At 33.6% G+C, this 25585-nt stretch overlaps 5 protein-coding genes and 1 long non-coding RNA gene across 7 annotated transcripts; 5 read left to right on the forward strand and 1 right to left on the reverse strand.

Moving 5' to 3' along the window:
• Positions 1 to 1791: 1791 nt before the first annotated feature.
• On the forward strand, positions 1792 to 3452 carry LOC18021698 (protein LITTLE ZIPPER 3). Of its 2 annotated transcripts, none has more exons than XM_024157708.1 (2): positions 1792 to 2017; positions 2969 to 3452. In XM_024157708.1, exon 2 carries the CDS (start codon positions 2984 to 2986, stop codon positions 3188 to 3190), a length of 207 nt encoding a protein of 68 aa, XP_024013476.1. In that variant the 5' UTR covers positions 1792 to 2017; positions 2969 to 2983; the 3' UTR covers positions 3191 to 3452. The 2 variants fall into 2 exon arrangements, with proteins under 2 accessions (XP_024013476.1, XP_024013477.1); XM_024157709.1 differs by having other exon boundaries at positions 2973 to 3452.
• A 3581-nt stretch (positions 3453 to 7033) lies between these two features.
• Positions 7034 to 8212, forward strand: LOC18021699 (protein YIPF5 homolog). Its single transcript, XM_006403708.2, has one exon. The coding sequence runs from the start codon at positions 7211 to 7213 to the stop codon at positions 7976 to 7978; it is 768 nt and encodes a 255-aa protein (XP_006403771.1). The 5' UTR covers positions 7034 to 7210; the 3' UTR covers positions 7979 to 8212.
• A 955-nt stretch (positions 8213 to 9167) lies between these two features.
• LOC18020826 (cell division protein FtsZ homolog 2-2, chloroplastic) lies at positions 9168 to 12624 on the forward strand. The gene is made up of 8 exons (XM_006403709.2): positions 9168 to 9252; positions 9774 to 10453; positions 10756 to 11055; positions 11148 to 11238; positions 11589 to 11713; positions 11888 to 11980; positions 12075 to 12140; positions 12250 to 12624. The coding sequence occupies exons 2-8, from the start codon at positions 9845 to 9847 to the stop codon at positions 12373 to 12375; spliced, it is 1410 nt and encodes a 469-aa protein (XP_006403772.1). The 5' UTR covers positions 9168 to 9252; positions 9774 to 9844; the 3' UTR covers positions 12376 to 12624.
• Positions 12625 to 14614: 1990 nt separating this feature from the next.
• On the reverse strand, positions 14615 to 15484 carry LOC18020827. The gene is made up of 2 exons (XR_002900289.1): positions 15357 to 15484; positions 14615 to 14866 (listed from the first exon to the last, which is right to left on the reverse strand). It is a non-coding gene; the product is annotated as an uncharacterized LOC18020827 (long non-coding RNA).
• Positions 15485 to 20175: 4691 nt separating this feature from the next.
• LOC18020829 (protein BIC1) lies at positions 20176 to 20823 on the forward strand. Its single transcript, XM_006403712.2, has one exon. It carries the CDS (start codon positions 20284 to 20286, stop codon positions 20707 to 20709), a length of 426 nt encoding a protein of 141 aa, XP_006403775.1. The 5' UTR covers positions 20176 to 20283; the 3' UTR covers positions 20710 to 20823.
• Positions 20824 to 22423: 1600 nt separating this feature from the next.
• On the forward strand, positions 22424 to 23954 carry LOC18020830 (cytochrome b-c1 complex subunit 9). Its single transcript, XM_006403713.2, has 3 exons — positions 22424 to 22680; positions 22981 to 23028; positions 23654 to 23954. The coding sequence occupies exons 1-3, from the start codon at positions 22576 to 22578 to the stop codon at positions 23702 to 23704; spliced, it is 204 nt and encodes a 67-aa protein (XP_006403776.1). The 5' UTR covers positions 22424 to 22575; the 3' UTR covers positions 23705 to 23954.
• Positions 23955 to 25585: the final 1631 nt, after the last annotated feature.

Consider the following 25585-nt stretch of genomic DNA (forward strand, 5'->3'; position numbering starts at 1 on the left):
ACACACACCAGAGAGGCAACTACGGAATATTTGAATATTTAAGATAGTTGAAATTTGATTGGTAAAGAAGTGATAGGTTTATTTACCAAAAAAAAGAAGTAATAGATTTTAACTATATACATAGATTTTGGAGACAATGAGAAACAGATTTTCATGGTATCTTTATAAGTATCAACTATCCACCCTCAACACATTCGATTTTTCTAGTCGTTTAATTCGACTCGTTTAACTTTTCAACCTTTATGGTCCGGGAAAAATTGGCCAGATTGATTTATCCTCCGGGGACCAAATATATAAAAAGCTTATACATCAGTTTTTATGTAAACAGACATGAAACCGAATTACCAAACTTGGATTTGATGCCCAGCCTTAGTGAGAGAAGAATGAAACCAATGAGGGGCAAAACGCCAATTTCACAAAATTCACGCCACCAAGAAATGAAACTCTTCACTTTTAATATCATTGCCTTAGGTGTAAGCAAGTGCACCCACTCTTTAGTCCATTTCAAGACACACCTACTCATAACTAATTGTGTTTCAGTTTTGTTTAACTTCTAAAATCAACATATTTACGAATCTTTAAAAATTAGAATTACAGAAATTTATTTCGTGAAAAAGGTTTAGTGAAGCCGTACAAGATATAAAAAGGAACAGTAGCTTTTCTTTTGACAACTGTAGCTTTTTTTTTTCTTCATAAAACGTGAAATTAGAGTCATCATTTGTGTGTGTCAAATTATGGGCAAACGAACGAGTTCTACACGGTGACATGTGAATTTACCGGTCAAAAAAGTCATAAATTACATCTAAAAACAACTACCTTACTGTTTCTATGATTTTTCACGTTCTACTAACACTTGTGTTCCATATGATTATTTTTGTAGGTTTTGGAGCTCCAAAGTCCAAAAAATCTACGTATCCATTATTATTATTATTTTTCTTCCATGAAATTTACATATCGGTCTGTTTATAACTAAGAAATGCTGTAAGAATCAAGGAGGAACAACAAATAACTAAATAGCCAAGAAGAGCTTAAAAATTTAAAATTATTGTACGGAGCTGCCAATGTGCATGTTAAAGAGAATATTAAAGATTTTTTCATTAACATTATTCTTTTTTAGCGGTTATGTTTACATTACAAATGTGTAGTAAAGATAATTCAGATATGTGCAGTTTCTCAAAATTACTTCACTTATGTTTATTTTCGAATCTTACCTCCAATACCTTAATTTTTTTTGAAAAAAAAACAAGTTTGGTATTTATGAAAAATTTTCAAAAATTCAAAAAGTGGTACTAAAATGATTTGTATGCCAAAACAAACTTTTAATTATGGTTGAGTGTAATATTGACTAGACCAATATTGAGCAAACCGGGAAATAAGAGGAGGAAAGAGAGCATTTAAAAATGGTCCAAAACGGTTGAAATTGAATCATGAAGGATGATGGTTCGAACCAATCTTTACCATCATTGCGAATCTTTAGAGGTCGATGGCCTTCTACTACATAGCCTCTCATTCCTACACAATGACGAAATTACCCTCCCCTGACCACTTCCTCCATATTACAAAAATACCCTCGGCCTAGCTTTTTTCCACCATGAAACAACTTCTGTTTCGAGGATCAATACGATGAAGAGCCGAGAGGGATCTTTGAGAATTACGAAAGTATCCCTAGAGATCAATTTCGAAAGAAGAGCAACCAAAGCAAGAAAACCCCTTTTTTTTTCCCTCTCTCTCTCTCTAACTTCTTTCTCTTTAATAAATCATCATCATTCACATGACGCAATATGCACACATATCTCTCCTCTCTCTCTCTTCTCGCGGCCGCCATCTATGCATAAACACAACACAATGCATGATTGTTGTGTCAGGAGCGTTCTCTCTCTAGCTTTTGGGGATCTATATAACAGACAGTGTCTCACTTTGTTCTCTTTGTCCCTCGACCTTCCACACACACACACACAGTAGCTTCTCTCTCTCTCTCTCTTCGCTTACTCTGCCTCTCAACACTCCTTCCCAAAAGGTATAACCTTTCTTCTTCTATCTCTCTTTTAGTATCTTCTAGAAGATTTAGCTGAGTAATATTACCAATAATTTCCTGGTCTATATGCTCTGTTCCCACGTTGTTTATGTTTCGTTGCTCTGTTCTGTTTTCTTGCTTTGTTTGTACTCTGTCTCTGTTTCGTTATTCTGTTTTTCATTTCTTGCTCTGTTTCTATTCCTCTAGCGGGCATGCGTTAGGTCAATAACTATGTAGTAACGTCACGCATACAAGCAACGTGAAGACAAATCCGTTATCTCCTTTTCTTATATATATATATATATATATAAAAACTTTTTTATCCCTTTTTTTTCCTCAATGATGGAAAGTTTTAAGCTTTATCCTTTTCTTTAAGACAGAGGCAACCAAAAGAAAAAAAAATAAGATTTTTTCGTTCTCTTTATGATATTTAGAAACTCGTTTTATTTATTTTATATTTTGTATTTCAGACGATTACGATCTTTGTTTTGTTGCTTACCCTGTTTTTTTTTTTTTGTTCTCGCTTGGTTGCGTTTCAAAAATAATCATTACTTTCTGTCGATACAAATAAAAGCAGAGAGGTTAAAACATTTATAATGACTGCATATCATCATGATTACTTGTTTTCATCTCTTTTTTTTTCATTTTTTGTTTTCTTAGCTTTATCTTTTTATCCTCCATACGAATTTATAATCATGTTCTTCTCTCTTTGATCATTGATTTCTTTAAAAGAAGAAAAAATTCACATTTTTAGGAGGAAAACGAAATAAATGCGACAAATAGTTTTCCCTAATGTAATTCACATCCGACGTGTGAAGCTGCACAACCCATGTGTGATGTAATGATTTAACATGAACAATAATCATAACACAAGCTACCTTTGATATTATTTTTATAATGACTCTCTTTTTCTCTTTTTATATTGACAATAATTTTGTTTTATTTTTCTTGAAGAAAGAAAGCAAGCAAATGGAGAGGCTAAACACGAAGCTGTATGTTGAAAACTGTTACATAATGATAGAGAATGAGAGGCTTAGGAAGAAAGCTGAGCTTCTGAATCAAGAGAATCAACAGCTTATGTTTCAACTCAAGCAGAAACTCTCCAAAACTAAGAACCCTAATGGATCAAACAATGGCAACAATCACTGTTCATCAAGCTCTGCCCCTGGACAATGAATCATGAAATGTTAGAGAGCAAAGATCTGGACTTCGTAGAAAAAAAGACCCAACCTTTGGATTTTTTACTATGTTTTGTTTGGTGTAATGTAGGAAGATAGTAGTAGTATCCAGTAGTTTATAATATGGAAGATTCTGTTTTATTACAAGAAGACAGTATCTCTCTGTTAGTCTTCTCAGTCATATTTTCACTTTTGTTTCTATTTTCTATGTTAATTAAAGATCTTTCTCGTGTGGGGTTGGGACTTTAGGATATGGTCGATTCTTGGACTAACATTGTACTTCTACTCTATTTATCAAATATATTGTCTAAGTGCATATCTATCCATTAATTTATCAAATACAATGGGAACATGTCATTTATTTTTACAATTAAATAAAATTTCATCCAAAATTGATATATCCTCTTAAGCTAGCCCAAGAATATAGTAGAATACTAGGTAACCATAACATTTGCCCAAACAAAATAATTTAACCAGATCATGGTAATTGCCAGTTAATGGAAATTAAATGGTCAAACTGATGCTAATATAGCAAAGAAAACTGATCCTATATTTCAATTATATTTAAGTAATTTCAAGGATTAAAGAGGAAATGAGGAAGAAAACAACTTTAATAGTAGTGTAGACTACATTGTGTTGTATCAAATTCAAGTCACGTGATGAAAGTTTCTATCCTAACATACTAAATTGAAAGGATTTAATTATTAGGGCCATGTGCATCTGAACATTTGAATGATTATCGTTCAATGTTCAAACCACTTGTTGATAATGTTGGTCAGGTATCTATTTGTAAATCATTTATCTTCAACAACAGTGATACTGAATAAAAACTCAGATTGAAGAATATCGAAATATTACAGCTCTTACCTATATAATAACAGTAAGTCCAAATCACACACAAAAAAAGATTGCATTCACTTTTTAATTTTGTTATCGATGTAAAACCTATTATTAAAAAATAAATATATGTGTATCTAAGTGTTTTATTGGGATTAATTTGACCAGAATTTTTTTTTTTTTATCTTAACTTTTTTTCTATTTTCATTTCAAATCCTATAACGATTATATTAGTAGTGGAGAAAGAAAACGAATGAGAGAAAAAAAAAAGGTAAAAGGAGGGCACAAGGTGTCATGAGAATCAAGCGGCTCTGTGCAGAGAGATGAGACAAGGGGCTTTTTCATTCGGATTCTATGTGACGTCATCACCCTCACATTTTAATTATTAGTCAAAGGACTATTCATTTTCGTTTGAAAACTAAACTACGAGTTCTGGTCTTATTGACTTATTTTTCTACTCCTACCTCCTAAACATATCAAATCATCCCATTTCACTTGTTTTTGTTTTCATTTAAAACTTTAAAATATTTTCAAAATTGTACTACCATACATGCTTATAAAAAACGTTTTATATTGACACAATTAAACTCTTCAAAAAGGTCCATAAATAAATACTCCATGATGATGAGGTTTAGATTTTACTACCATTTTTTGTTACCAAGACACATACTTTAAATGCAATTGGTTAGATACTTATAAATGCGGGCATAGTAAAGAGTGGGATGACAGAAAATATATCTAACTTGGTATTTGTTACTCTTTTGATTTTTCATTGCTTTTTTAAACTTGTATCGTTAAAATAATTTCATATAAACAACTTAAAAAAATTTATATTGTAATTAAAGTTTTTAATATCCTTAAAACAACTCAAATTAATACAGGTACAAAATCCTAAATAATAGTAAACATTTGTTATGTTCTTGCATGTCAAAATTAACGCGATAGACAAAAAAGAATAAGAAAAAATGTCGCTTCGAACTCGAGTGTTTGTGTGAAAATTAGATTGACGCCAAGAACCACCATGATATAATTGGCCGAAATGAATCATTATATATGATAAAACAAGGCAAACTCGAAGTCAACTTTGAAATCTCAATTTTAGAGATGTCCGATTTATGATTACCCCAAATCTCTTTGGAAGACCATGCAAGGCATCATCATCTGACGTCAGAATTAATTATGGACCTCCGGTTTTCAATTGCTATAATCATTATATTTCTCACTTGTTATTTATGAGACCTAAGATATTGTCTGATATCGGACAATATGGATGTTATAGGGTTTTAAGTTACGACGTATAATAATATCTTTGACCCTCACCATATATATTCAAATTTATTATGCCCTCTCCAGCTTTAGTTTTTTTTTTTTGCATTTTTTAAACTCTTCCGAGTTAAACTGCAATTCTGCAAACATCATTAAGAAAAACAGAATATGATGACATATAGATATAAATATCTCATAATGAAGAACAAAACAATGGTTACTAATTACTCCACTTGTCACTATACAATATTATAAAAATCGTGTTACGGCCTTTATTATCTTAAATAACTCAAACATTAAAGGAACATAAATGATTTCATAAACCACATGTTTATGGTATTTTTGAAATTTTGTTGGTAATTTTGGGAAAAAATAGCATAAGAAAGTTTTGTTTTTCGTCCAAATTTCAAATAATCAATTTCTCTTGTACACAAGAAATTGTTTTTTTTTTTTTATTATTATTATTTTAACAATTGAACAAAAGTTAATAATATCTGTTTATAGCCAAACATTTAAGACCACGAGTAGAAGACATAATCACAAATCACAAATCTTCTATAGGAATATAATTTAAAAGGTATATATAAATTATAATATGAAATTAGCATTGTTTTGCGTATTATATTCAAATCATATTAAAATGCATATTCAAATCCTAAAATCTGTTTATGATGGTGTGTCCATATTACCCTATCTTAAATAAAAACATTTTAACTTAACTCATCATCGTACAACTTCATAACCAGTCGATAAAAACATAAGCATAAGTAGTAGCAGTGGCGGAACTATAAAATATTTTTAACCAGAGTCAAAGAAGACATCGAACATAAAATTAGGGGATCAATCAAAAAAATTTCAACCAATTCTTTCCGCAATAACATGGATTAGTATGCTTAAATTCTAATTTTTGTACTTTGATCTGAATCAATTGACCCCTACAACACCATATAGCTCAGCCACTGAGTAGTAGTATTAGTTTGAACAAACCATTCACCACCATATGAAATGCCAGAGAAAGAACATGAGCACACAATGGGCCATGCATATATGTACCCTTCTTCGTCTTCTTCATTTGTCTTGTACTTCACGTCCTTTCTCTGATCTTCATCCTCATCTTCGGGATCTGCATCTTCTTCGTCTTCATCTTCAATGCTTCTCTTCTTTAATGTTTTAGCATAAACCAAAGTCAGTAGAGCAATCAAAATCATGGATTCTATTGCACATTTTGGAGTGTAGTTGAACTCAATAAGATTTCAATTCACCAAAATTCTAAAAATCTAAACTTGCCTTTGATAACTTGTTAAATGGTTCAGATCATCGGGAACCGGACAGTTTTTCATGTCCCACCACACCAACGTTTAACGAGAGGCAATGATGCTTACACGCTTTGCATGATTACTGCTTTTGCGATGGGCGATTAAATCTTCAGAGCTTTTGCCATCGAAGTTGCATACTTTGCAAGACAACGGGCTAAAGTCTCTTTCATCAAAAATCGCCATCTCAACCTTCTTAAGGATTTCATTCTCCTTGCCTACAGTCCCCCTCCTGCTTGTGCAACGGCGAGAGAGGAACAACGTTTCGATCAGAGTCTTTTAGGGCAATCAAGTTACTTGTGGTTTACGTTGGGCTTTATCATTAGGTTATCACTTAGGTCCAAAAGGTCATGAGGCCCAAAGTATTTTAAGACCACGAGTGTTCTGGAGTCATCTGTGAATTACTACTGGGAAAGAGGAGAAAAAACACTAAGGGGTTGAAAAAACAAAAGCGAGAGAATTTCGTTGGATCGTTTACAATAGAAAAGAGATTTTAATTTCTCAGAATTGATCTGGCTCCAGAGAACCCTAACATTGAATCACTTTCTTGATATCGAGGTCTGAATCAGAGATCTCAATTTTTGTTTTTTCCCTTATAGAAGATGACGAAGGATTTCGCAGTTCCACCAGTGGTTTTCCCCTCCGGCGGATCTCCGGCGCCGGGAGCAAATGTCCAGCAACGCCGAGTCCCCACAGCTCCTCCTTACCAACCGCCTCGTCCTTCCGCTTCATCCTCCATCCCATTCATGTCGTTTGACATCGGATCCGCCTCCGCGACGCAGGGTGGACCATTCGGCGGAGCAATCGCTTCCTCTTCATCTTTCGGAGGAGGATCCGCTTCGTTCGACGACGAGGAGCCTCTGCTTGACGAGCTCGGTATCCATCCAGATCAAATCTGGAAGAAAACTAGGTCGATTCTCAATCCCTTCCGGATCAATCAAACCGTTCACAAGGATTCAGATCTCTCTGGACCGATCTTCCTATACCTTGCGCTTTGCTTATTTCAGTTGCTCGCTGGGAAGATCCAATTCGGGGTCATATTGGGTTGGGTCGTCGTCGCATCTATGTTCTTGTACACCGTCTACAACATGCTTGCTGGACGAAATGGGAATCTCAATCTCCACACTTGTACGAGCTTAGTTGGTTACTCTCTGCTTCCCGTTGTGATTTTATCGGCGGTGTCACTGTTCGTGCCACAAGGTGCAGGTCCGGTTCGGTTCGTGCTCGCGGGTGCATTCGTTTTGTGGGCCACAAGGGCTTGCTCTAATCTGGTGGTGTCTCTCGCTGACGGAGGAGAAGAGCACCGTGGTTTGATTTCGTACGCCTGTTTCTTGATCTATACTCTCTTCTCGCTTCTTGTTGTGTTTTGATTCTCTCTCTCCGATATGGTTTCTGATATTGATAATTCGTTCATCTTTCCGGTGCCATTAGCGAGTAGCTTAATGAGGAAACCCTTGAAAGTGTTTAATAGCTGAGACGTTGTAAAGGTTTTTTCTTGATGACTTTAGAGGAAAATACGGTTGTTGATGTGGTTTAAGTAATTTGATTCGATCTTCTTAGATTGCTATATTTATCCTTTTGTTTGTGTTTCTCTTTGACAGCTTCTCGACATGAATTGTTCTTTGAATTAGATTTGGTGAGACTATCCCACATGTTAAAGTAATGCAGTTCTAGACTTCTAGTTTAGATATTCCCAACTCGTAAGAGCTTTTTTTTTTGTTGATTGCCATTTGGGTTTTGGGAAAAAAGTCATTAAGATCTGTTAATTACACACTTAGTAGCACTGAGGTTGCTTCAACTATGATGACAAAGTAGTAACTAGAGGGAAGAATGAGTGGTTTGTTGCTCTATAGGCGAGGAACTGTAGAGTTAAGAGATAAACTCTTTTTGCCATCAAACGCCTTAGGAGTTGGAGAAAGAGGAGGAACCGTTTTGGCTTGAAAATGTTGTTGACGTTTCAGGGGAAAGTATAGTGGTGAAAAGTTTGGAGCAATTGCTTAAGTTGATCAGAGGATATGATGATGAGTTTTGACTTGTAAATTCTATAAATTGACGTAAATTGAAACCTTGAGATTGTGGCTTGTTACACTCATAGTCGGGTTATTACTTATTAGTCTATTAAAGGGAGAAAAAAAGATCACTTTTTTTTTGTAAAAAGACCGATCTTCCTATACCTTGCTCTGAAATGTCCTCAAAATTGATTTGTTATTCACGAGAAGATCGATTTGACTCAAATCGAACTTGCCAAACACAAAGAAACATGCAGGTTAAGCAACTAGCTAATAAGTCATGCAAAAATCAAGTTTTGTGTAAAGTTTGAATTCATCTCGTCTAATAAGGCCCAAAAGATCAAATGGGCTTTAAGAGAGCATTTGAGTCCATATCTCTTAAACCTTCAATTTTTTCCTTCATCCCCTTCCCGTCGGCCAACGTTTTTCTCATTTGCCAACTTAACCGCTGAATTTAATTACTGGAACAGATTATATTGTAATTAGAGCAAAATCAAAAATCATAATCCACTTTTAATTATGTGAATGAGAATGAGATTCTAAGCCCAGAAAACACCAAAACCCTCTCCACTCCTTTGGCTGTCCTACATTTTCTTTCTCTGTAGCTCGAAATCTTCTGCTGCTGCTACTCCAAGGTCCTCTTCCTCTTTCGACAATGTTAATGTTGTTGTCTCAGTCTCTCACTCTGTTTTCCCCTTCGATTTAGCTTTAGTCAATCATCGAAATGTCAGAGCTTGTTTTTGTTTTCGTGTACTGCTTTGCAATTTTTTTTGAAACCCTTCTTCAATTTTGTTATTTCGTAATAGCTCGGCGCGCAAATTGTTTACCCTTTTCTCTGATTCAAATTCGATGTTTTTCGGGGCTATAATTCAAGCATCGTTTACTGATTGCCCTTTTGTTTTGATAAAAAAAAGTGTGTGAATGTAAAAAGCTAATCGTTTCGTTTAATCTGATTGCTCATAACAAGTGTGTATTGAATTCTCGATTTACAGTAAACCTCGACGCAACTGGGTTTTGATTACACAACTTCAAAATGCGAATGCGACTTTTGTTTTCTCTAGTTAGATATCTACCAGTCTTTGTAGCTGATTCAAATCATGTTCTTCTTGGTTAAGGACTTGAAGTTGACTTTCTTCTTCTTCTTTCTACTGAACAGGTCTTTGTCAGTGAAATTGGAGTGTAGATATTTCTGATTTTCAGAGAATATTTTGGTTCTGTGGTCTCAAAATGGCAACTTATGTTTCTCCCTGTTTGACTCCTCCGGATTCTCGGGTGCTCACTGTTCTTAGAAAGAGTGTACTGCCGGAAAATCATCTAGGCAGCAAGGTTAGCTGCTATAGAATGATTCAAAGTAAGAGAAACCGCGTTGTTGCTGCTCATAAACCCGAGTCTTCGCCAATCAGAAACTCTTTGAACTCTCATAGCTCAAGCCATTTTCAAAGCCAAGACTCTTTCTTGAACCTCCACCCAGAGATATCAATGCTCAATCCAAGAAAAGAAAGTGCTCCCATCACCGAGGACTTAGGCGAGTCGTCTACTCCGAGCAGTTACAACGAGGCAAGGATTAAAGTTATCGGCGTTGGAGGAGGTGGGTCAAACGCTGTGAACCGCATGATAGAGAGTGAGATGGTTGGTGTGGAGTTTTGGATTGTGAATACGGATATTCAGGCAATGAGAATGTCTCCAGTTTTCCCCGACAATAGGTTACAGATTGGTAAGGAGTTGACAAGGGGTTTGGGTGCTGGAGGAAATCCTGAGATTGGTATGAATGCTGCTAGAGAAAGCAAAGAAGCTATCGAAGAAGCACTTTATGGTTCAGATATGGTTTTTGTCACAGTATGTCTATTCACTTCTTCTTAGTTATATGATGCTCCTTTTTATTGAAACATATTGATTACAAATGATAAGTTTTATGAACCAGACGCACTGATGATTGCAAATCATGACAATCCGTGTGATTTAGTTTCTCCATTGTTCTTTTTTTCTATCTTTATCTGGCTAAAGTAGTGAACTTTATGTCTCAGATGATATAAGACTTAGCGGTTTAAATACAACTAATCATGGATTATTGTGTGTATTTGCTGCCTCCTTTGATCAGATTCTTTAAGTTCACTGGTTGAGCATTGCTGTTTTTGTAGGCTGGAATGGGTGGTGGAACTGGCACAGGCGGGGCTCCTATAATAGCAGGAGTTGCAAAAGCAATGGGTATATTGACGGTTGGTATAGTCACAACGCCTTTCTCCTTTGAGGGACGGAGAAGAACAGTGCAGGCTCAGGAAGGGATTGCAGCACTCAGAGACAATGTCGATACTCTCATTGTTATTCCAAACGACAAGTTACTCACCGCAGTTTCTATGTCTACTCCAGTTACAGAAGCTTTTAATCTGGCCGATGATATACTTCGTCAAGGAGTCCGTGGGATCTCTGATATCATTACGGTATGGCTTTTTAATGTGTTTACTGCTCAATGGGGATGATCATTGTCTATAGAAATGTTTTAACAGCTGTATTTTTTTTCCTTGCATTGCAGATTCCTGGATTGGTCAATGTGGATTTTGCTGACGTCAGGGCTATAATGGCAAATGCAGGTTCTTCATTGATGGGAATAGGAACTGCAACAGGTAAGAGTAGAGTGTTCTTTAGATTTGAGACTTTCTGTAGATAGGCTCTATTTGCTGCACAGTAACAATAGGCAACATTGATTAGTGTATAACTAAAATGCTAAGGTTTCACTGAGAATTGGCACTTCTGATGTAGCTGAGTAGATTGATCGGACTATAGATTAGGTACTCTTTATGCATGACAAAGGAACCCGTTTAGTAATGTTTGGTATACTGAAAATTGCCATATGATACTCGATGTAACTCTACTATATTGGCATTGTGATATATTCAGGAAAATCCTATTCTGGTGCAATATTTTGGTTGCATCGTCATGCTTCTCCTATCATGCTGTATTGTTATTTGAGCAGGAAAGACTCGAGCAAGAGATGCTGCATTAAACGCGATCCAGTCACCTTTGTTAGATATTGGTATTGAGAGAGCCACTGGAATTGTGTGGAACATAACTGGTGGAACTGACTTAACACTGTTCGAGGTCTTTCTCTCTCTCTCACTCTCTCTCTCTACCTTGTCAGTCCATTTCCTGTCCCAGAAATCACTTTGTTTCTTTTCTAGACACCTCAGCGCAGAGCCTATTGGTGCGTCAATCCCAAGTCACATTTATAATGTTGTTATGCTCTATTATGATTCTCGGAGAAACAATTTGTAGGTAAATGCTGCTGCGGAAGTGATATACGATCTCGTTGACCCAACAGCCAATCTTATATTTGGTGCTGTTGTAGATCCATCTTTTACTGGTCAAGTAAGTCGACATCTTCTTTCTTTGATCTTATTCTTCTTTCATATGACATCTATGATGAAGTGATACCCAAGTTGCTTAATTTTCTTCTTGTCAGGTAAGTATTACCCTAATAGCAACCGGCTTCAAACGCCAAGAAGAAGGAGAAGGGAGGCCACTTCAGGTTATCCTTTTTGTTTCCCTTGACACACAAACACTTTGTAGATTCTTTACATCAAAATGTTATAAGTATTCGATTGTGATCTCTCTTAACTCTTTGTATGAAAATGCAGGCGACACAAGCGGATACATCAATGGGAATAGCAAGACGTCCTTCTTCATCTCTCGCTGAAGGCAGTTCCATAGAGATCCCGGAGTTCTTGAAGAAGAAAGGCCGATCTCGCTACCCTCGCCTCTAAAACTCATCTCCTCACTCTACGTGAGATGCAAGAAGGAAGGATTGGTGTGGCTAAGTAAATTGCCTCTTTATGGGGATTCTTTAGTAGGTGTTAGAAATGGTTTTACTGTTAACTATATTACAATAATAATGATGTTTATTGACAGATGATATTACATGTTAATCTCAGTTTCTGTCATACTTGTTTCAAGATTTTGCTTTGTAGTAGTGACAAACTCTTTAATAAAATCTCTACTCTGCTTTGTACATACTCCAAAATATTTCATGGGCCCTTTGAATTTCATTTTGGTTTACATTCTCCTGTCTATTGACACATGTTTAGGATATTTACTTTTTGATATGTATGTATGAATGTTTGATCAAATCTAATTCTACATTATTGGTGTTTGGTTACATGTCGACTAATAGAATATCTATGAAGGAAGTCAAGAAAAAGTAACAATATAAAATTGAAGCAAGCAAATTCAAACGTATAGTGAATAAAGATATTTTAATTCTAACTATATATTCCTTGTTTTCTACAGAACGCGGTTGTGTACATCAGCTACGTAACATCCTCTGAATAACCAACATTACAAGACTTTTTTTTTAGAAAATAAATATATACTAGAGATTAGTTCGCGCGAAGATATTTTTTTGACCTTCAATTATGTTAAATAATTTTGTAAAAACAATTATTTTGTAAAAAAAATTATTTTTCAAAAACAATTATTTTACAAAAATAGTTATTTTTGAATTTTATAAAATGAGTTGATCTGTATATAGAATCATTTTTATTTTTTGATTTGAATTATAAAAAAGAGTTAATCCGTATACAAGTTATTTTATAAGTGGATAAAACAAATAAACTGTTTATTTAATCATTGGCATTAAACTAATATATTATTGAGCTAATACACAAAATATTATAATATTATAATGATCAAATCTAATTTGCATTGTTTAATAACTGAGTTTTATAATCTGTCTACAAACTATAAAATCAGTTTTATTTTATTTTTAACTATATATGTAAAATAAATATAATATTCTTTAAACTTAGGTTTGATATAAAATTAATTAAAATAAAAAATTATATTTAATTTTAAAAGACAAATTATAATATTTAGTAAATTAAATATACCATTTAAAAAAAAAACTAATATTTTGAATTGCGAAATTTTTTTTATAGATACTAAAAAATTAGAATCATAATCCGTTCATATCGAACTAAATATAATATGCACTGTTTAATAACTCTCACTTCACCATAAACTTTTTTTAATCAATTTTTTTATGCTAAATTTTTGGTAAAAATAACTAAAAAAATTATTTTTGTTTATAATCAAGTAAATATAACAAATTATATAAAAAAAAGATTCCACCATTTTTTATATCATAACTTTTAGCCTTGATTTTTATATTATTTAATTTTGAAATTTTTTTATTTTCATGTTTTTTAATTGAATATACTTTATGATATCATTTGAAACAAAAAAATATAAAAAACTACCATATTTTTGAATACAGAACTTAAATAATAAATATACTCTATTAAATGAAAAACAAAGATTTTCCATATTCTTTTCAATAGATTTGAAAGACAATTATATAATATATATATATATATATATATTATAAAACTTAACTCAAATCCGATTGGTTTATAAACCTAGCTGTGGTAGTTATGGCTGCAATTACATTTGGAGGTTCCAATATACTGTTGGTTAAACTTTTCACCGTTTGTTGCTTGTTATCGTATGTGTTACGACTTACGAGTTAAATTGTTCAATTGAAATTGTAATCGACCAAAAAAAACAAACTGTTCAATTGTAAATAGTTAGATCTATTGGTTGTGAACGGTACATCGTTATGTGTTACGACTTACGAGTTAAACTGTTTCTTATATGTATTTGAGCTCCCTTGTGAGTCACGACACAATTTTCCATCTCAATAAATTTTACATGTTATGATGTTGCATGTATGCATGGTTTTCGTTGTTTAAAATAATCACATGTGTCAAAAAAAAAAAAAAAATCACATGGGTGCAACAATTTTACAAGCAACTATCTTAACCTCTAGTAGCATTAGCATGCATCGTCGTATTATTTTACCATGTATGTATGATTTTTTGAAAGAGAAAACAAGAAAAATATCCTAATGCTATAACAAAAAAAAAAACCGTAATTAAGTGATCATAGCTTCGGCAAAGACTGCACATTATTCATATTGGACTAAATTGGTATTATATATCTCCGTGGTGGGCTTCTCCTAAAGTCTTTGTGGAATCGAATGTGTAAGTTCATATTTAACGTTGCTAATTATATTGTATTTTTTTTTTGTATAATGGCTAATTATATTGTTGGGCGGATGAGATCACCGATCTCTTCGTGGAGGTCTTGGAACTGATATACAAGGCCGCTTAAGTGGAGTCACTCGACCAGGACTCAGAGGAGCTCGACATGGTGGCGGTGGTCTTACGCTTATGCTGGGTTTCGACATCCGAGCCTCACCTTTAACACACACAAGTCAATATTTTAGAGAATATTACCGGAGAGATTATTTTAAAGTCTTTAACACAAAAAAGGGATTATTTCAAAGTAATTATAAATCGGAGAGCATTTTAGTAATTAGCGTTGGGACTAATCTCTGAGGTAAACACTTGTTTTGGTAAGATGATTTTACAAATCCATCACGGGTAAAACATCGAACCCAAGTCTAAATGACCAAGAGTGACTCACAAACAGAGTTTGCACACAGTGAAATCGAACTTGGACTATAGCGAGTTTGCCTTTGACCAGAGATCCAACACCAGAGTGTCCTCCATGACAACATGGAAAACATGATTAAAAAAAAAAATGGAAAACATAGTCTTTATGAAAAGAATAAAACAATTTCTAATTTGATTGATCAAATGGAGTTTTTTTCGTTTTTTGGGAGAAACATTTTTTTTTTTGTTTTCAAGTATAAAGATTGATACGATCCGAATAAAAAGAGACTGACCTAGGTGACGGAGTCTAGCCTCTGTGACACGAGCCTGAAAGGATAGACATAGAAACATATGAAGTAAGCTCAGAAGAAGAAAAGCTTGTCTTGTTTTCTTCATTACCATTTTGTTTTGTTCTTCTCTCAAGTGTCGTCGACCAGTAGTGTATACATATATAGATTGAAGCAAACAAAAATAAATCAAAGGAAAGTGAATAAATTAATTGGAAGTCAAATTTCAATATTTAATTCGTGTATTCTACAAAACGCGGTTTTGTAGAATAACGTCTTCTCAATAAGCAATCAAACTTGTTACCAAAATAAATAAATAAACAATCAAAGACTTTGACGACTCGTAACTAAATGCTACGAAACTAAAATTGACACATCTTTATGTCAACCATATTTACATTTTATATGTTTTTAAATTTTAAAACTTCTATTTTCTTTTAACTAATTATCAGAATCATTAAATTACGTAGTAATTCAGGCAGGCTACACAAGCGGATGCATCAATGGGAGTAACAAGACGTCCTTCTTCATCTCTCGCTGAAGGCAGATCCATATATTAGTAAGAAAAACTTTTCGATATGTATTTATATGAATGTTTGATCAAAACGAGAGGACCATAAAGGATCAAAGGATTGGTTTAATTTTAAGTTTTAAGACAATATCCAAAATGTATTCCTTTGAGTTCACACTATTCCATTCCAATAAATTTTTCATTATCGTTGTTTGGTTCCCCTCACATGTCGACCAATAGGATGTATCATGTATGTATTGAAGGAAGTCAAGAATAAATAACAATATAAAGTTCAATCAAGCAAAATCAAATGTCCAATAGTGAATAAAATATATTTTAGTTCAAACTTCCAATATTCCTTGTTTTCTACACAACACGGTTTTGTACATCAGCTACGTAACATCTTCTGAACTGAATAAACCAATCTTTAAAGACTTATCACTCAACTTATATCCGATTAGTTTATTACATCTTCCCGTCTATGTAAACATGTTTATAAAACTACTCTTCGATGTGTATGAATAAATCGTTGATAAATTTTCAACAGGTAAGCGAGAGGACCACAAGATCACATTGTGGACAAATGTCAACGCCTGAATAGTTTCATATAAATATTTGAGCTCCTTTGTGAGTCACGACACAATATTCCATCTCAATAAATTTTACATTTACACAGACAAATATATGTTATGATGTTGCATGTATGGTTTTGGTTGTTTAAAACAATCACATGGGTGCACGATTGTTTTTTTTTTTTTTTGAGAAAAGGCTAAGGGTGCAAGAATTTTACAAGTAACTATCTTATCTAACCTCTAGTAGCATGCATCGTCGTAATATTTTTTACCATGTATACAGGATTTTTTTTTGGGTAAAATGTATACAAGATTTTTTGAAATAAATAATAAGAAAAAGGTACTTTAACAAATAAAAACGTCATAATTAAGTGATAGGTTTGGCAGAGACTGCAAAGAGTTCATTTTGGATAATATATGGTTGGTATTATATCCGTGGTGGGCTTCTCCGAAAGTCTTTACGAATCGAGTGTGTAAGTTCATGATATTCAACGTTGCTAATTAATGCTTGGGAGGAGAGCATCGACCTCCGCGAGGAGGTCTTGGAACTGTTATACAAGGCTTAAGTCGACTACTCAGAGGAGCTCGACATGGTGGGGATGGTCTTACGCATATGCTAGGTTTCGACCCTATCAGTATCCGTGCAGCCTCACCTACACAAACAAGTCAATATGTTAGCAAATATTACAGGAGAGATTATTAAAAAGTTATAATTAACATTTATGTAATTAGTGTCCAAGTATTGCCGAAGCGTCGTGACTAATCTCTGAGGTAAGCATGTCTCTTGGTAAGAACTTTCTTACTAATCCACCACAGCTAAAACACCAACCAATTGACCCACACACAGGAAAAAAAAAACATGGTATTTTAGATCCAACACCACTGTGTACTCCACAACAATAGAAAACGTGGTATTTATGGTATTCACGAAAATAATTAAACAATTTCTGATTCCAACGGAGAAGAGTGCATTTTGGACGAATTTTGTTTATTTTTCATTTATTTTAGAACGAGTAATTTATTGTGGTAACACGCTATTTTTCTAAATATACATCTAATTTATCAAAAGGAAGTTTTTATACGAATCTACTCTAATAAGAAGTATTATATGATTTTAATTGATCAAAATGGAGTTAATTTTGTTTCTTCAGTTAAAACTATGATGTGACAGAAATTTTCGGAATAAGAAGAGACTGACCTAGGTGACGGAGTCTAGCCTCTGTGACACGAGCCTGAAAGGATAGACATAGAAATATATGAAGTAAGCTCAGAAGAAGAAAAGCTTGTCTTGTTTTCTTCATTACCAATGTTTTGTTCTTAATTCTCTCAAGTGTCGTCGACTAGTAGTGTATACAGTATACATATATAGATTAAAGCAAACAAAAATCAAAGTATAGTGAATAAATAATTTGAAGTCAAATGTCAATATTTAATTCTTGTATTCTACAAAACGCGGTTTTGATAAATCTACATGTCAATCATATTTACATAAATCGGTTACGTAAATAATATCTTTCAGTGTTCACTCAACTAAATATTTTAAATTAATATAACTCATTTTCAGAATCATTAAATTCCAACGTAATCCTACCAAAGCCATTTCCCACGAAACCTCCCTGAATCAACTTCAGCCTCATAAACATTAACAAGAAGATCCAACGCCACCCACTATTTGTCTTACCTACATATGACTATCTAATTATTCACAAATCACAATTACTAACCATATCTTCTTTTCAGGAGCACGACTCTCCTTCGTTTCATGCTTATGCATGCGGAAGCGTATGCATTTCGAACTAAGAAACAAATATGATTTAATTTCATCAAAGTTCGCTGTCGTCAGCGACCAACAACAACGAAAACGCTTAACAATAAAATCATCTTCGTTTTTGTGATTGTTGATTCAACGATAACATCGACGACCAGACTATGTTTGTTTTTAGTCGCTAGTTTAGTGATATGCTTCAGTGATATATTAATAATTTTCTTTTTGATAATGGAGGTTATATATCCTACGCCGAATTCCAAACTAATCTCATGAGCTCCATTGAAATGGCGATGGAATGAACCCTTCAACTATTGGTTTAGCGTTTATAATTTTTTGTCACTAATCTGATATCTAACACACTAAAATGGTTTGATTTTTTTTTTTTTTAGTCATCTAAATGTATCACTGAACTAACTAATTAAAAAAAGGCATCGGCTGTCGTTAGGAAAAAAATATCACAATAAAGTGAAATGCAATACATTGATATTTATAATGGAATTAACTGTTCGTTAACTCAACCTAATTTTCAATTCATGACATATCATTTCGCTAACATCTATAAATGATATGAGAATTGAATTAGTCTAATTGGCTAATTATGTTTACCTCTTATAGATTTTAGATTGTTACAAATAAAGATTTGTTCAACAGAGTACTTAGATATGTATATATTTCAAAAATTTCTCCATTTCAAATTTTCGCATCACGTGTGTCTACGTATTGGTTATAAAAAATATCGAGGCGAGAGGACCATATTTAAGATCAAACTTCAAAGTGTGGTTATATGTTAACGTCTGCACTAAATATATCCTTCTTCGATCTTCCTAAGGAGTCACGTAAGACACACAATATACCATCTTAATAAATTCTTCATCTACACCATACACTCATATGTGGAGACACATATCATATGATGCTACGTATATGCTTTCTGTAGAAAAGTACATTAAATTTCTTGCTGTAACGAAGTGTAAAGAGTAAGGACAATATCAACAGGCAAAAAAAGAAAGAGTAAGGACAATCTCAAAATTAACTACATAATTACATAAACTTATTCAAGGGGAGCCCATGAGATAGATAAAGAAACAAAAAAATAAAAGTCTGGTCAAGGAAAAAAAAGTAAACTTATCAAAGAGACAAATGCGTTCCGTATACTGACACATGAGAAGGTACTTTCAAATTGAGACCTCTTTATTATGCATCATAATGCAAATATTAATTTATTTGCAAAAATTATTTTATTTGCGTGAATATGATATTTTCAACTTTGTAATCGATAAACGTTTTGAAACAAAAATAACATTTTATCTTTGCAGATTTCTGTATCACATTCATTTAATTCCAACGTATCCCCACCTAAACATATTTCATTGGAATAAATCCTAAATCAACATCAGCCTCATGATCCTCCCAAAAAATCTAATCCCTTTGAATGCATTCCTATATTTTCACATAACTATTGAATATTCACGAATTATGGGCCCAAGAAATCTTAAGAGTTGAGAACCTGAATATCTTTATACATATATATTTCATTTTAGATTACGTATATTTCATTTTGAATGTGAACAAAGAGTTCTTGAAAATATTAAAATATATTTACTTGATTCTATGTTCTATGAGAAATCTCGATGAAATACCCGAGTTTATTTAAAATGCCTTCTTCTGTTGAATCTCTTCTCTTCAGGACCCTCTAATTGAGACTTTTACCCCATCCGAAAAAATAGAAATCATTTAAGAGGAGTGTCTAATCAATAATTTAAAAATTAAATTGATTATTTATTTATTTAAATTCCAAAAATTAAGAGCCAAAGCAATCCAATCTACAAAAAAAGACACGTAAAGTTGTCAATTACCATACAAAAAAAAAAAGCGAAAAAGGAGAAATTCACCAAACAATAAAACTTAAGTCGACGTGTAACCCAAACTCCCACCCGATTTTCTCCTTGTTTACATAACCCAACCAAATATACAACATATTATCACCACCGAATCTCAAACAAAAAGAAACACAGAGACACACACATTTCTCTTCATTTTTTATTCTTCAAGAATCAGAATCTGCTTTACTTCTGTGCAATCATGATGAACATCGACGATACGACGTCTCCAATGCCCCACCCGATCGGTCCATCTAAACCTCCTTCCGACCAAACCCAACAAGAAGATCCAAGTTTGCCCGACGACGAAGCTTCTTCTGTTTCCGACAAGAAAGATGAAGCTCTCCCGGAAGAGAAACCGAAACAAAATCAAGAAGAAGAGAGAGTGGACACTACTGGGAGAGAGAAGCTAAAGAAGCACCGGAGAGAGATCGCCGGAAGAGTTTGGATACCGGAGATATGGGGAAAAGAAGAGCTTCTTAAGGATTGGATCGACTGTTCAACGTTTGACACGCGTCTAGTCCCTGCCGATATCTCGTCGGCACGTGATGCTCTTGTAGAGGAAGCTAGGCGAGCTGCTTCAGCTTCTGGTGGGACGTTACATAATCGTTGCTTGATCTTACGCTAAATATTTTAAATAATAACATACTTAAATGTGGTTCTTGTTCCTCAATAATCTATCTATAAGACATTATTGTTATATTGTTGATATAGTCTTTTTCATTTTACTCATAATTTAAGAGAACATTGCCAATTGCTTTGAGTGTGTGTTTCGTTGCCTGTATGAATCGGTAGAGGTGGATGAATAGCTAGAATATCGTCAAGTGACTGGCTATCCGATTTATTCCATTAAATTTTTAATTTAGTTAAAAGATCAGACAAAATTATTGTTAATTAGCAAAATTCATAAACTACTTATATAATTAAATATTAATCTCTATAGAAAGTACATATCAAACGTATGAGATATTATTTTAGTATCTGTGATTTGTTCCATTCCAAATTTTAGGACATAATTCGCTCCTTTTTCTTCTGCTCGGTTTTTTTTTTTTTTTTTTTTTGTTGCTTGGTGGTTCAGGTATGTGTGTCAAACCTTCACGACTTAATTGTGAATCAGCAGTTTTGTCCGGAGATCAAATTCTGAATGTGACATTTGCCCAATTTCCTATTGCTTCAATTTGCATGTGCTGAAACATACCCAATCATGTTCTTAACTTCTTATAAGTCCTATCTTTTGTCCTGATCTCTTGGAGTCACGAGTTAGACATGTGACAAAGCGACTAAATAGATAACAGCGTACTTAGTGAGAAGAAATCTTGTTCAGTTACTTAGGGATCAAGGAACGTACTTGATTAGTTTGCACATACATGTGCGTAGGTGTATTATAATTAGTGGTGGAGCTAGAAATTTTCTTCATTAGAGGCAAATAAGGGTATATATAATTTTATGAATGGAGATATTGATATTAGACTTTAATAAATTACATCAATTTTCAAAAATTCATTGGAGCGAATGATCCCGACTTACTGAGCCACTGGGTGTATACTTACATGTATGTGATGAGAACGTAATGAGAATGTGCTGCTTTCTTATGTGAAAATTGCTTATGGGTATTACCAAAAGATCTTTTCATGATATCTCCGCGTTACCGGAATATCTGCATTACCTGAAGCAAAGTACTCAAAAATAATATGATTGTAATTAATTACTCTCAAGTACTCAGAATACATGACATCTTCTGTTAATACTTATAAAAAAACACTAATATGAGATAGTTAATTCAAAATATTCAAATACTCAATCCAAACAACTTAAATGTTTAGATAGTTGATAAATATTCTAAAATCTGTGGACAGTTTTAGCCCAAGAAAAAAAAAGGAATGGGGACTTAGAGCTACAGAATTAATAAACTATATAAAATATTTTGGAGTCCGTTTTCTCATAGAATTTATTAAGTAAGTTTGTTGAATATATAGTGCAAATCTACACGAAACTAGGCTCAAATCTTCTTGTCTTTGAGCTTTCAAAAAGAAAAAAAGCTGTTGCCCATTCCTTAGGAACTAACCAAAACTGAAATAAAATTCCAAAAGTATTGAATCCATACTACATTTAAGATCATTATCTTCCTGGATAGATCAGGCCAAACTTACTTAAGATACTAGGCTTTTTTTTCTTTTTTTCTTTTGGTATCCAAATTCGCAAAACTTTGAATATACATGATAATTAAAACAAAAATTGTACCCACCCTCTTTGATTGTACCCACCCTCTTTAATTAGTCTAACTAATGTGCAAACCTTTTAGATTTCGAGTAATAAGCTAATGGGCCTAGCTAAGGCCCAATAGGCTTTCGAGATACGACGGAGTCAAAAGAGATTCATTTCGGATTAGTCGCGAAATCTCATTGTTTTTCTTCACTCTCGCCATTGTTGTAGATCTCTTTTCCAACCCTAAATCGAGAAACGATCAGGTGCTTGAAACAAACAACTGTTAATCATGGGAGTTCAGAGAGGCGCCCTCGAGGGCTTTTACAGACTTATCATGCGCCGTAACTCCGTCTACGTCTCGTTCATCATCGCCGGCGCTTTCTTCGGCGAACGGGTGAGAGATCTAATTTTTTTTTTAATATATATCTTCTTAGCGTTCGTATCTCTCCGGATCTGCTTTGTGATTGTAACGAAATCTGGGTTTATTTTCTGTAAACAATATTGGTGAATGAATTTTACCCGATTGAATAAACGATCTACAATAGATAGCTGGAAACTCTGGAGAATTTTTGAGAGGAAATTGTGGAGAAATCACTTGTTTTTGGGGTCTTAGATCCTGTAATTTTGCAATTTATCAATATTTGTATTCATAAAAGGTCAAATTCTATATGAAATGTTATATGTATGTGTGCAGGCTGTGGATTACGGAGTTCACAAGCTCTGGGAAAGCAACAATGTTGGGGTATGTTATGTTTCTGTATTGATTCTATCTCTCTTGTGCTCTGATTTTGTTATGGTAAATCATGTTTTCTGCAATCCGTTGCTAAGTTTTTGATTAATCGATTGAGGAAGAACGCAAGTTGTAACTTTTTCTAACTCTCTATTTTCTGCATATATATGCTTGTCTGTGATTACTCCTAATCTCTGAAAATGCCTTATGTTAACAATATTCCCAAGATGCTGCTATTAAAGTTTGTCAGTCTTTTGATCAAGAGCGTAGATGGTTTATTGTGTTTCTTCATTCTCTGTATTAGCCATCTTGATATGGAATGATCACATTTCTTCTTAAACCTCTTCTCTTTCCATTTTACTTATATAAGTCAGCGTCTCTAATCTCTGCTTGTTGTTAGTTTTACTAGTCAATAGTTGAAACTCTATTTTAGAGTAATAAACTAGCTCATTGATTCCTGGTTTGGTTTTTAGCTTAAAGTTCTCTCTCTCAATGGTTTTTTGCTAGGTATTCCAATCATGAACTGGATTATCATTTTTTTTTGTCTGTTTTGCATTTGTATAGGACAATGACTATATATATATATATATATATATATATCCACATTCATAACATGATACTTGTTGTCATGGTGCAGAAACGGTATGAAGACATTTCTGTGTTGGGTCAAAGGCCAATTGAAGAATGAGATTTCTCCTTTTTGAATCTCTCAGACCAAAAGAAAGAAATGGAAATTTCCATGTTGTTTTGCACTCCAAATTCCTCTTTCTTTGTTGAATAAATCATTGGGATGGTTTTCAGACTTTCACCCTAAAGCGCTATTTGGTTCTTGATTAATTGAATTTTTCCATTGTGAAATATTATGATATAACATCGTCATACGTCCTCCCTTCACATTACAAGTATTACTCTTTAATAAAACAGAGTCCGTTAAAATGCCTTTTCGTGAATCTTCTATTCTCCACTATAAGACGCAGAGTCCCATGTTCTGAAGTCTAAATTTTATTCATAATTGAGAAAATAATCATTACAGAATTCTTTTTCTAACATGGGTCAAATTCAAATGCGTTTTCGTTCCATTTTATGTTTGATCCCAAAAATGAAAGAAGGTTATGATTGTACAAGTTCTTTGAAGGATAACCATACGAGTCACTGTCGTTAGAGCAACACCGTTCTTGCATTTTACAGAATAAGTGGGAATTAAACCGACAAAACCACATTGGTTCGGTTTCGTGCAGAGAACCTAAAGGCTTCCCACTAAGCTGTGGGGCAATTTTTTTAAAGCTTAGATTTTGACGATCTCTTTATCATCATAAATCAAATAATTTGTACACCACTACTTTCTATGGCCATGCATATAGAGAGAGGCATATGCCTTATTTGTGTCTACAATGTGATCCAATCATATCATTCAAATATGAAAGTTTTCATATGTGCCGGATATGCCTAAATCATATATACGTACAGGTTTAGCTGAAAAGAATGATTGTTATGGGCAATACAAGTGGAATTTTATCTACTCACGGATCCGTATAATGCGTTTTGTTTTGTTGCGACAAGAGACTAGAGATCGGTGCTGAAGAAAATGCGATGTTTCTCGGGGTCGGAGTATGGACAAATGAATATTCCGAAGTCATTTTGTCTTGGTTCCGTTTAGTAATGCCCTACCTGATCATCACATCACATGTCTCACTTTTCTTTTTTATATTTTCAGAGTAGTTTCTTTTTTTTTTTTTTTTTAAAAAAGAAGTTTCATTTGTCTAAGTGAAATGGTATTTCATAATCATTTATTTTAGTGTAAAAATAGTATATATATATATATATATATTAAGAATAATGGAAGGGAATAGTGAAAATTCTTTCGATAAGAAGAAGTGGGGGGAAAGAAAAATGGGAGGTGGGTTTTTATGAGGCAGGCACCATCTGTGGATTATGCGAAAAGAGATCACACACCAAAAAGATAAGACAATAATTTGTTTCGTTAAAGTTTTGAAATTGACAATATTGTATTTGAAACACAAAATAGTTTCGTCCAGGGCAGCTTTTCAAAAGAATAGAAAAACATTTGAAAACTTTCATCGATTATCTTATTATCTTTTCATGAAACCTAAGGTATACAATACCTTTGATGAGAATTTTTACCACGACACAGTTAAACTTTCATCAAACACAGAATTTTTACCATTAGTTTACTTTACACCCAAGTTACTCTTATTAATAACTGTATTTGGTAATGCTAAAGAATCATTTCACGATAAAACATGAAAACAAGAGAATATATGTCATTTTTTTTTTCGTTTTTGCATTGCATTTCAATACGTTCTAGTTGCAAGTCACTAATTACAAGAAATTCAGATAAAGTTGGCATTGAGAGAAATTTTAACGGGCAAGGACATTATGATGTTTTGAATATTATTGATGCATATCAACAGGCAAAAAAATTAATAACGGAGTGTATTTTTTTTTCTTTTTTTCTTGAGTGTTTTATTCTTGGTCATCAAAACGATGTTTAAGAAATGTAAGAAAGGGTAACAAAGTTAAATCCACCTTTTAATCGATTTTATTTCCT

This window comes from Eutrema salsugineum, unplaced genomic scaffold (assembly GCF_000478725.1).
Source record: "Eutrema salsugineum unplaced genomic scaffold, Eutsalg1_0 scaffold_16, whole genome shotgun sequence".
In the NCBI taxonomy this organism is placed as follows: domain Eukaryota; kingdom Viridiplantae; phylum Streptophyta; class Magnoliopsida; order Brassicales; family Brassicaceae; genus Eutrema; species Eutrema salsugineum.